At 34.3% G+C, this 12,930-nt stretch overlaps 1 protein-coding gene across 1 annotated transcript; it reads right to left on the bottom strand.

Annotated features, from left to right (window-relative positions):
* Window positions 1–6,845: 6,845 nt before the first annotated feature.
* On the bottom strand, window positions 6,846–12,894 carry LOC119837294 (calpain-D-like). Its single transcript, XM_038362810.1, has 3 exons — window positions 12,886–12,894; window positions 12,159–12,301; window positions 6,846–11,697 (listed from the first exon to the last, which is right to left on the bottom strand). Exons 1-3 carry the CDS (start codon window positions 12,892–12,894, stop codon window positions 11,499–11,501), a joined length of 351 nt encoding a protein of 116 aa, XP_038218738.1. The 3' UTR covers window positions 6,846–11,498.
* Window positions 12,895–12,930: the final 36 nt, after the last annotated feature.

The following is a 12,930-nucleotide window of genomic DNA, read 5'->3' as shown; positions in this document are numbered from 1 at the left end:
TAATTAGACCACTGAAGAACCGCCATACTGGTACAAATGACCTAGTAATTTGTGTCACCATCTCCCGGTCTATGAATATATGTAATATTTTTTAGCGTTATTCAGGGAAGCTATTAATATATGAAGAATTAAAATTATAAATTTTAAATCCATTCCAACAACCACAAAACATTGTAGATAACTCTCTGATAATTATACCTTACCAGGACGAACTATAGAAGTATTGAAACAGAATGAAATAGAGCAATAATAAAACCGAAGAATCAATATATTAAACTATATTTATCTCCCATAAACAACCGACAAGACAAACTGGCATATCAATTATGTTAATCTATATCAAAAAGCGTATTTATTAATTTATTAGCCACACTAATTTACGAAGCGTATCGTTTTACGACTGTGACGTGTGTGGGGCAAAATTAGTGATATAAATCATGTTAGTGATATACAGCCTCATAAAATACACGTGTTATATCTATAATGATACGGTTATCGTTGACTATTATGGTTATCCATTTAAGTCATTATAATTAACGAAAGGTACTTACATTTTGTTTTGACCGCCTCCTTAGTACAGTGGTAAACGCGTGAGCGTAGAACCGAGGGGTCCTGGGTTCGATTCCTGGTGGGGATAGTAAAAAAAAATGTCTCGGTCTGGCAGGACACAGAAGGCTGATCACCTACTTGTCCATAAAGAAAATCGATCAATGAAACAGATGTACATCATCTGCCCCATACCCCACTAGGGAACACGGGACTTCACTTATATTATTACTTATATTTTGTACTAACTTCGCCCATGAATTTTGTTTCGCTATCAAAAAGCTTTCATTCACTCTTTCATCACCGATTTGAGCCTTATAGTGGTTAAAATTAAAAAAAAAAATCCTGTGTTTAACAACTATAATATATGTGCCAAAATGAATTGAATTTTTTAGATTTTTGAAACTTTCATCCAGGTTTCAAACCATTCAGACATATTATAATAACCAATGTATTATTTTGATGTATAAGATATAAGAGTAAAGTTTAATTTAAATACATTCAGTAGTTTTTAAGGAAAGAGTAACAAGGATGGAAAGGATGTTCCTTGCTTACAAACTTTCGCGTTTATAATATTAGTAGGATATTGCACACGCTTCACTATTAATGGCCGAAACGGACATGGACATGGAAATGGACGTAAGCGTAACGTAACGTAAGTAATATTTCAATCAACCATACAGCTTTCTTTTCAAAATCGTATTTTATATAATACAACGGGGTTGTAAAGCTAGGAACAAATACAATTGCGAAAGCGTTTTGAGATATTCAAAGATCGCACACACACCTAATCCACTACATAGTAGAATTTATTTTAATTTTCCTTTAAGACATGTGTCTTAAACTTAAACGATACATTCTGATGTTTTAATGTGCGAGTTCAACTTTTTCTTAATAAATACATAATTGTATAACTCTAATCATTTTTTTTAAAAATGAAACCTTAACCCAAAAGACCAATTCACGTGTTTTAAATGACATAAATAATTTATGTTGTTGTGAATCTAATATGCATTTTCTTAGTTTAGAAGAACCAAAATTGTATGGCGATTTATATCCTGTATTGTAACATCAAGTAAAGTATAGGACTAATGCTTAAAATGTATCCGTATCACTGATCGATTATTTTATGATTGATTTGATAAGCCGTCCTTGTACACAGTCACCTGTGTGTTAGTCATCACTAGGACCCAGTAAGTCACAGTTCTATGCTCTCGCTTTAACCACTGTTCTAAAGAGGCGGTAAAAATATATTTTATGTTTTTATTTAAACCGCTAAGCTCGATACAGGGTACAATCTAAGCACTTGTAGCGTGCTCTTCGCAAATAAAACTCTTGTTTCAAGGCATGCCATTATTTCTTATGTCCTGCTGCTGCGAGGATGGTTTTCTACGAGAGAACAATTTCTGTTTTTAATATTATAGCAAAACAGTAAATGGCTACATATACTACATGTAAAATATCCTTAAGATACAGCTATATAGTATTTTCTTGAATTTGAACAATATTGAACGTTAATATATACTGTAATAGAACTGTTTTTTACATTTTTAATACTATTCATAACATTTTCAAAAACAATCTTTGATTACGAGGGCATTAGATTTCCAATTTTATATTTTAGCATGCAACTTAAATAAAATCTATGTCGTCAGTAAGTCAATTGAAATCCATTCTTCTTTAAACAGAGACAACCGTGAAAATTATGGCCTCAAGAAATACATTGAAATCAGTGTATAAGTTAGAATATCGCAGCTATTTCGATCGTCCGCTCGAATGGTTCCGATATGCACGCTCTGTCATCAATTCGATTCCCACTTAAGTCAATATTTGTTACTAATTGTAAAATAAATGAAAGGGAAAAATCGGCTGAATCATTTGGTGAGTACGGACGTGTATAAATTTTTATATTTGTATAAAAAAAGGTGTGTGTGCGATTCACACACGATAGGAGTGAAACTTCGGTAAATCAACAAAAAAAAAGAGATGAATATATATAAAAGAGGTTGTCTGGAAGAAATCGCTCTAAGCGATAAGACCGCCCATTGTACTTAGATGTAAGTTTTATTTGTCTCCTTTCTTTTTTTAATGTTAATTAAGTGCAATTAAGAATAAATAAATAAAATATTAAATAGTACATATGTATATTTCTGTTTCATTCTTTGCCGACATCATTCTACACATTTTTGTATTTGTGTCTCTTACCTGTCGTATTTCCGTTGCATCGGGTTTGAAATCACAACAAGTCTAAAGGAGTTTCACTTAAATAAATATAAAAATATTGTATACGTCGTCTAAGTGAAAACTTGTTGAAGTCTATAATAAATTTTATGAGTGCTTTTAAAATGTTTTTATTACTCATAATAAAAATATACATAACATATCGAGAATTGAATTGCTTAGAACCCTTACTAATACAATAAATGGGAAAGGGTGTTTGTTTGTCTGTTTTTCACGTCACAACCGAGATATTTGCAGTTAGGAGGCTAGAGAGTGACATAGGCTACTTTTAACCGCGGAAAACTCATCAACAGGCGAAGCCGCGGGTGGAAAGCTAATTGCAAATAAAAATTGCTCATGTCAAAACATATGCATCAAAATTAATTTACAAACATTGGTATCAAACAAAATTACTTTGAAAAACTGAAGTTATGAAGCCAGTATTCACAATATTTAATCTTCTAAATGAATCTGCCTTTTTTAATGCAGAAATGTTATTAAAGCCGAACATTTGCCGTGCTCTTGATTAAAAATAGATGCAAAGACAGCGTCAGTGGGCCAGACTTCCCTCAGGAAATTATCGGAAATACGCATCCTGAATTAAACACCGAATTTTGTATAAGTAACGACTGTTATCCGTAACATTTCAGTGAGCTTCTATAGAATATTATTTATAAGGAAATGATTTTTATATGAGTTTATTTTCAATGTATCTCACTATCTTCTTGACAAACAGACAAATAGAAAAAAAACACAAACCAAATTTATATGCAATATAGATATATATTTGATTAAAATTTGTCTTTAAAAATATTTAATCTGGAGAAATGGTCCTGTTATCTACTGTCTTATTATATCTATAGACAGTTTTTGTTTTCTTTATGTCAGTATGAGTGAACTATTTTTATTTCATTTAAGTATACAATAATATATACACAGGCAAAGATATAGGGGAGGTAAATTTGTGTGGGGAACAGCTGTAATGCGATAACTTGAACTGATCTGGCTTCATTTACGCGGTTAATTTTCGATTAGCGAAATATATTCTAATTGGAATACATTCTATTAATAACAACCTGTTTAATTACAACAAGGACAAACTTGCGATCAATTATAGACTCGATCTCTTATCATATATCTACAACAAAATATGCTTGCTTGAGGCCACACAAAGCACAAGATTCTCACAGTTCCTTCTGAATATATCATTGTCAAACCACTAAAACATGAACAATTTTAGTACATTATCCTGCATTTTTTAATGCTTGTTAGTTTGTAGTTATGGCACCAACACCTTTAGACTCGATTTTTAGCCAGTTTAAACGGACAGATTTGATTCAAACTTTGTACATTAATCTACGATTGGTGACAATGCAATATCCATGAGTTCACCTTATTATCTTGATCGGAATCGCCAGGATAAAAATATTTTTTCACGAAGGAATACTGTATACCTAGTGAGTTAATTAATTTAATTGAGTATTTATAGTTTTTTTAATTGTATCTCCATCGAACTATATAGTATTATCTTTATAGCAGTCATGATAATCGGATTCATTATCTATCCAATAATTGAATTGCATCAAAAACATCAAGCCTCTTTCGCGAATTAGATACATCAGACTTCGTTGCGGATTATTTCGACCCGTGACACCGGGTCTCTTGAGAATAGTTACGGAACGTGACTAAAATATCGCTCTGGCGCCTTTCAAATTTGCATTTTATTTTGTTCGTTGGAGAAATAATTTTTGATGGGCGGCCGCTTGGGTAACGCGTGGTTTTAATAAAATAGTGTTTTGGGTGCTCTGTTATGTTTGCGCTTCGTGTTGTTTTAGACACATTATTAAGATGAAAATCAAAGGTAAACTAGTTGAGTAGAATAGGGGAAAAAAGACAAATAAATTCGGTTACATAGCAATCAGTAATATGCAGTTATTTAAGTTAGAACTATTGACAATAGTATATTAAAATTCCCCTTAAATATACATACCTATACAGTTTATTTACTACTTTTATGCTTACGAACTCGGGAGGTTTGTTTTTGTTAATTTATTTCTCCAACAATGAGACGTGGAGATGGCTTGTATGACTTCGTAACACGTTATCAGCTATTGTTTGTATAGAATCGAATCTGTTATATCAAAATGTATTATTTTTTATTTAGCATACGTATTTCTCTTAAATCCCCCAAGTCTGACCGAGCGTAGAGTGATGGTCAGACATAACTACAGATCATACGAATTAATTATATCCGTCTACCTCGTTTTTGAGCCATTATCGCTCTAGCACGTTCTCACAATGCACTATAAAACTGTACAATTTCCCTGGCCAAATGAAATTCTGAGCTTATAATGAGCAAGGCAGTGTCTGAGCGTGGATACAGTTTTCTGGATATATCATTGCAAAAACCAACACAGTATGAGAAGGCCTCAATGTGGATTTATTCGAACAATGAGATGAGCAGAGAAGCCTTTTGGTGGTAAAGAAGGTGCTGTAACGATTTCCACTTTTAGCGGAAAAGGAAGGAAAGAAAAAGAAAGGTCTATAGATTAAAATTGGGAAATAGCCATGCTTAAATGCTTCGGCAAAGGTTTCAATATGTTTCATGCGGCAAAATGGGACTTAAATATAATATATATTAATATGATGACTTTCACTAGGCTACAGATAGGCACTTCTTAAATTAGTTATTAACTTTGGTAAAGTCCACTTGAATCACCTTTTGGGCTATCAGATTATTAGATATACCAAACTCACATTCTATATTTTCTTATTACTAATTTTAAGAAGCTTTGATTGGTGGTAGTATTAGGATTAACAGGTAATTATGATTAATTAATTATAAGTATACCTGCTAACTACCTACCTAACAATATAATAAACTCTATGTAATATAACAAAATAATTTGCTACATCGCTACCATACATTTAAGACATTGTCAGCTGAACGGCTGGTTCCCCTGATGGTACGCGACTATCCCCCCGCCCATGATCATTCCCAGAGGCAGTGCGAATGCGAAGGTAAAGGATAAGGAGGGGATTGGCGACTGGATAGAAGGAATGGACTGGGAAACTGGTACCTTATACTTAACCATTCATTACACTCCATTACCATTGTTACATTTATGCAATTAAAATTGAACACCAGACAATAAACACAATGGTTAACGCTTGAGCGTAGAACCGAGGGGCCCTGGGTTCAATTCCCGGTGGGGACGCACAAATACATACCTATGTCTCGGTCTGGCAGGACAGAGAAGGCTGATCACCTACTTGTCCATAAACAAAATCGATCAGTGAAACAGATGTATATCATCTGCCCCACTGCCCAATACCACACTAGGGGACATAGGACTTTACTTTTTACCAGACATTTAGGTAAATCAGGATGAGGATGAAATCTGTTTTGTAACAAAATCTCAGCAAACACTTCCAGTGACACAGATATGGGTTAAATCTGTGTCGCATTCAAGAGATCAGTCTGCGGAGATGACTCGGCAATAGCATTTGTTCCGGCGACAGCCGACGCCACGTGGAAATTAACTTCTTACTTGACTGATATTTTTTTGAGTTTTCAGCCCCCTTATGGAAAATTAGTTTTAAATTTGAAATTTTTAATGGCGGGAATAAAGCAAATCCTAAGTTCGCGGCAAACTTCATAACAATAGGTCTAAATTAAACTCGTTTTGTCAAATTACATGGAAAATTTTAGTTTCCCTTTTTATTCATTATCCATTCTTTTTTTTATATATTAGTAGTTTATCATTCCAAATCTTACAACACGCATGAACCGCGACAAAAATATACATTCCACACAACACTAAAATATTCGATATAAAAGGTAGCTATTGCCCGCAGCTTGCGGATGCCTACATCCTAGTGGTTATCTGGATGCCAAATTAAAGTCCAATCGGACAGAAGTTTGTTTTCGTTCAATCAGTTAGTGCAGGTTGGCGTATTTTCTTGTATTCATATTTTAGAGAATTTAGTACAATTAGTGAATATTTAACTTATAAATAAAAGTTTTGTATAATAAGCATATTTAAGCAAAACAGTCATTTGGAAATAATAAAATACCATTCAAATTTAAATAATTTTATTCCCTTATACAATATAACATGCATTCATGTATTATCTAACACATAAAATAAGCGTCATAACACTACAAAACAACTTACATCGAAAAAGTCAAATCAAAACGGTGATATCAAAACATTCGAGTAGAAAAATCTTCCTTGCTTTGCTGGCTTCACCTCGGCCTTACTGACTGACCGGACGATTTATTTATTTATTATTAAAATTGACAAGTACCAACAAAGCGAAGGCATACGCTATGGCACGACAGTTATCCCTTATTTTTATATTAACGTGAGACAAAAATAACTCAGAAAATCGAACACGTGTTTACAAAAGTATAACAATTCGCTCGTACTACGTGCTACGTAATGCTTGGCGTACATTAGCCAACGCTACATCATTCGAGACATGCTGTGAATCTAAATACAGATGCAGTTCGCTTTTCCTTTACATGAGGAAGAAAATTGTTATGAGGTCTATGTGGGAATGACAGTTATAGCGTCACCAACTCATCTTTGCATACCATGTGTTAAGCAATATAAATTACTATCTGCGCCCGCGGTTTCACCCGCATCCCGTATTCCGTAGAAATATCGGGATAAAAAGTTGCGTATATGTTATTCCAGTTGTCCAGCTGTCTATGTACCAAATTTCGTTGCAATCGGTTCAGTAGTCTTTGCGTGAAAGAGCAACAAACACACACACATCCTTACAAACTTTCGCATTTATAATATTAGTAGGATTATCTCTGAAATGAAGGGTGTCGGCACCGATGCATTCCGGGACATTACTTCAAATAGCTATCTTATTTAAGAATAAAAATTCAGAAATATAGCAATTAAACACATAGAGCGCTTTTAGTCCACAATGACAATTCTGGCACTGCATGTTCTATTGATGATTGTTGAGGATGCTCTTAATGAAACTCTATTTCCATTTAGCATTTCACTATAGGTGCCCCAACATACACTTCTGTTTTGATAATGTCCCTACTATCCTCAAGGATCATTATATGTAACTATTATCTCATAAAAGTAGTCAACATTCAACCATAATTGTAATGCTAAGTTTCAAATGCCAATATTATATTAGTGTTGCGGTTAGGTTCTCCATGGAGGAGCTGGGATAGTTTCCGATTTGACCTTCATTTTCTGTAAACGCAAAACAGGCGACTGTCTATTAACGGGCACCAGAAGATACCCGGTCCTTTGGAGGGCTTACATGGGACACAGGTCCAAAACGCAGAGGCCCTTAAGACAATTTTAACGTGATATTTTCATTAGTGTGACGATGCGTTCTAATGTACGCCAACTTTTAATGAATGTCTTCGTTCATGTCTAAGGTGGTATACAATATATTGGGAGTCCATAAACGTTTTTGTGGGAGCAAAAATTGGTATTAAACAACGTTGCGTCATAATATTACATATTTCTATGATTACCCTCAAATACTAAATTTCAAAAAATCTTCGAATAATTCAGAGATTTACATCTATCGTTACATCGTATAACACTAGCTAATTTTAAAATAAGCGAATCTATTAACTTCATCGTTAAAATAATGAAAAGTATGTTATTGTTAAAAAAATAAGGGTTCTAGTATCATATTTATGAGCATTATATAAAATTTAGCTTTTGTATTCAGCGCCATCTATATAAAAATCGTCTTACCTTACCACCTTTGGCAAGTACGTGAACAAGAATGGCTTTTTACAGTGATTGTGCCTTCATCTACACGCGCTAATATAGTAACTACCCACATAAAAATAAGTTACAAAATTGTTTGACTTATTCAATATGTCAATCTATTCATTACGTCTATATTAAATAATTTAAATATTATGTGCGATTATTGTGCTATCGGTACATAGAAGGGCATTTACTATACATTTAAAAAGGCGCGAATTTTTTAACCAATGAGCGTTATGCGATTTCAACCAATCACTATTCGTACATTATAATGCCTACCATGCCCGAATATGTACCGCCAAATAAAATATACATTTATAAAGAATATTGCACACCGAATAGGCCTCAGAGATGTTGTAAATAAACAAATCGTTGTACGCTAATAACATTGGCAAGAATGATATAATACGTGTCAAAAAAATTATAACAATACTACAATAATGAGTATTTCAAAATAGAATGTTAGATCCATTGTATTAAAGTTCAAATCACGAAAACGCGTATTTTTCACTCGAGTCTTATTCTACAAAATGCATAAGATAAAAAAGTACAAACTTAAGCACTAAGTGAGTGATAGGTTCGTTATACATTTTAGTTAATTCATTATAAATTTGCGGATGAATACGAAGATGGCAGTGCTTATATCAGCCAAGGGACATGTTTCCTACAGGTAGATAGGCCAAGGGTATAAGTCTAGATTTCTACTGGCCATGTATGGGGAAAAACTATAGACTCCAGTTTGTGATAACTAGGCAGGCCTCCACGCTCTTTTATAGCTTTGCTCGAACTTGTTACATAGGTAAGTGTATGGATACTTTTAGAAAAATTAACGCCAATTTTAGACCAATTACAGAGCACTAGTACGCGTTTACATGATTTGATACACTTATAAAATAAACTTAACGATTTTCACACTTAAAGTAGATTTAAATAAAATTTAAACATAAGTACAAAATAAAAAAATACTCAAACACAGAAACATCACACGACCGCTAGAATTCCTAACGTTCACTTGAAACTTACAAAGAGAATTAGAATCTAAAATGCCTTTTTGATTTTTTTTAATGTATAAATGTAACAGTCCTTGCTAAAATCAAAAATCCTCAAGATAAAACTCGTTAAATAATTTTGAATACTGGTACAAATATTCAAAAGAAAAAGCTAATAAGATGTGTCTTTCTTTCATAAAAATTACCAAAGACGTTGATAAATGTAGCATTACAATGTTATGGAACCAAGAATCTAATTTAATTTTCCGAGTTCCGTACCCAAAAAGGTGCACCGTGACCCTATTACTAAGACTTCGCTGTCCGTCCGTCCGTCCGTCTGTCCTTCCATCTGTCACCAGGCTGTATCGCATGAATTTATATTTACGGAACCCTCAGCGTCGCGAGTCCGACTCGCACTTGACCGATTTTTAACTTTCATGATAAATAATGAAAAACAATTAAATTACAATACTGACTACACTTAATAAATGTCTTTTAAAATTTCTATCACAACTAAAAACGGGTACTTACAAAATGTCATGGATTCGTTACTCTTAAAATTCCAGGCAAGAAAAAATATCAACAAAAAAACAAAGTAAATAAAATTTCAACAATTGAAAAACATTCAAAACACCGCGTCATTTAGCGAACGCCAAGCGATAATAAGCTACCTAACCTTACGTTATGATGATGATATTTTTCATCACCGTCTCTTACGCTATTCTCACTATATATAAACAATTAACCATGAACACACCTACTTTATACACTTGAGTGCAGTCTTATCTAAGCTACTCTATAATCACTGCGACTTTATACAATGATGCTGCTTCATCGGAATAGATTTCACACGAAAAGTACTAAAACTCGACACACTAAGCATTTTGCACCATTTTATTAGTTCGTAGAAAAATTCATAAAATTCCAATCGTCATATCCTAAGACAAATCTATCGTTTGAACCATAGACAGAAAACAGATATGGCCGAATTGACGAATACTAGAGACGACAAGCGCTCGTATACCTGTCCCTTTCTAACGTCAACGAATACGGTATCTCTATCACGTTCCAACTAATTCACATCTGAAGAGAACGTTCTATACATTATTATCTGTCTATGTTCCTTAAAGATATATCTTAATATTAAACTGTCACTTTTATTGCAAAGTCATATCAGAGTTCATTTTTTAATTTGAACTTTATTCTTTAGAGTATAAGGTCTTTATTATTATACTTTAAGAGTAAGTCACTGGTATCAAAGGTTGTCAAATTATGTCGACAAAATCCTCCCTATTACGTTTATGTTAAAATTAATTTAATGTGTTTCAAAGTATACAATTTGATTTATCAATTTTATTAAAGAACAAAAATTCTGGCCTACTTCGACGAACAAAACCACAGTTTAATTCAAAAATTTTCCTTTTCACATTTAGTTAGTCATTTTTTTTTACTTTCAATAATAACTTATGAGATTATGTCAAATTAATATATTTGTATTGTATTGGTAGCCAGTTCCGTATAACACGTCTCTATACTAGCATAAGCCGTGGCACTCCTAACCCCATGTAGTTGGTGCAGCTCTCACTTCCCGCCTAGCAGAATGGAGGCGATATGTGAGCTGTCTGTGACGTTCCTTTGAGCTAATTTGGGTTCAATCAGCTCTATTTGTTAAGCTGAGGCGTGTGCGGCTCAAACGGCCTGCTCTACATAGCTCTACACGAGATTGAGGTTATGTTCTCATCATATCTCTATCTATATAGAGATAGAGCTGTTGCACTATGTAGAGCCGTGGCGTGACTCAATAATCTTCCCGCAAAAGGCGAGCGATGGTGCTGGTGATGCGGCTCCACACAATCCCGATGAGCTATAGAGGTGGGCGGAAGCTCTCGGTGACACTAGGCGAGGTATGGGCGGTTCAAGGTTGTAACGAGTCCAGCTCTATCTGGGTTGACTCTATGCGGACGGTAGCAGACGAGCTCTACGTTATTAGCCGCGGCGCATGCAGTCCCAACAGCCGCCTCGCGATGGGAGGGCGGTGATGTGGGTGATGATGCGGCTCATCATCCCGCGGCGCCCAGTCCTGCAGCCGCCCGCCCGCGGCCAGCCGGTGCGTGAGGCGGTGCGCTATGGAGAACCCGCCGCTGCCTTCTAACTGGGTCAGCACTATTATCACTTGTCTGAAATAATCATTGTTATGTGTATTTTAATGTATGAAAAAACTGGGACAAATTTCAGAAGTGGGATTACATATTTGTTTACTCTTTAGAGTACAAACTTATGACTGTCTCCTTTATAATTCTTACAAAGTTGGCACCCTTTTTGAAGTTTATATGTATTAATAAAGAAATTTTCGTTGTTTCCAAATATTTAATGATCTACGGTACTCTATGAATATGAATTTGAATCTTCATAGCATGATAATGAATGGATTTCTTTCTCATGAACAATGAAACCCCGTTATAATTTACCGAGCTGATTGTGGTTTGATAATAATTAATTAACTACTCTCGCACGTCTTCTTACCATGGAAGACATGTGCTCGTCATTCACCTATCAAGACAAATGCGTCTTTAATCTTTAATGAAATAATCTCCATCAAAAAAAACAATGAAAACTCCTGTAAATGAGTAGTTTTTACCTGTGCAAAGGCGGCACCGAGTCTATCGTCTTCAGCTCCCCTCGCGTGGAGACCACGTTGTAACTCTCCTGGCAGTCGCACTTCACGTGGATCCACTTGTCCGTGTGTCTGTTTTCCACCATCACCACCAGACCCGCCCAACCCTGAAAGCATTTAAATGATATTCTAAATCTAATAGTGTGCACACTTCAGCGTTAATATCATAACAATCAGTATAAATATGTACTTCTGATGTCATATAAAAGTAAATACGACGAAAAGAGGGATAACAATGTATCCTTTTAAAAACCTATCTTATATATAAAATTCTCGTGTCACAATGTTAGTCTCTATACTCCTCCGAAACGGCTTGACCGATTCCTCTGAAATTTGGTAAGCATATTGGGTAGGTCTCAGAATCGGCTAATATCTATTTTTCATACCACTAAACGATAAGAGTAAGGCAGAACAGCGTTTGCCGGGTGCAGCTAGTCTTTATATATATATATTTAAAAAAAAAAAAGAAACTTTATGTCCTACTAAATAAAAGTTGTACGTAATTTTTTATGAAATACATGAATAAAAAACATTTACAAATAACATAATATACTTATAAAAAAAAGCCAGTACAATAATTTTTCAAATTTCGTTGTGAAGAACAAGGAATATGTATTGTTGAGTCACCATATACAATCATGATCAAAATACACGCTTATTCCCGTACTCACATTCAAGTGTGTGTACATACACGACACATGATACCTAAAAAAAAAATAATATCAAATCCATCCAC

This window comes from Zerene cesonia, chromosome 27 (assembly GCF_012273895.1).
Source record: "Zerene cesonia ecotype Mississippi chromosome 27, Zerene_cesonia_1.1, whole genome shotgun sequence".
NCBI lineage: Eukaryota > Metazoa > Arthropoda > Insecta > Lepidoptera > Pieridae > Zerene > Zerene cesonia.
The sequence above is the reverse complement of the archived record's forward strand: the minus strand, read 5'-3'. Positions and strand labels throughout refer to the sequence as shown.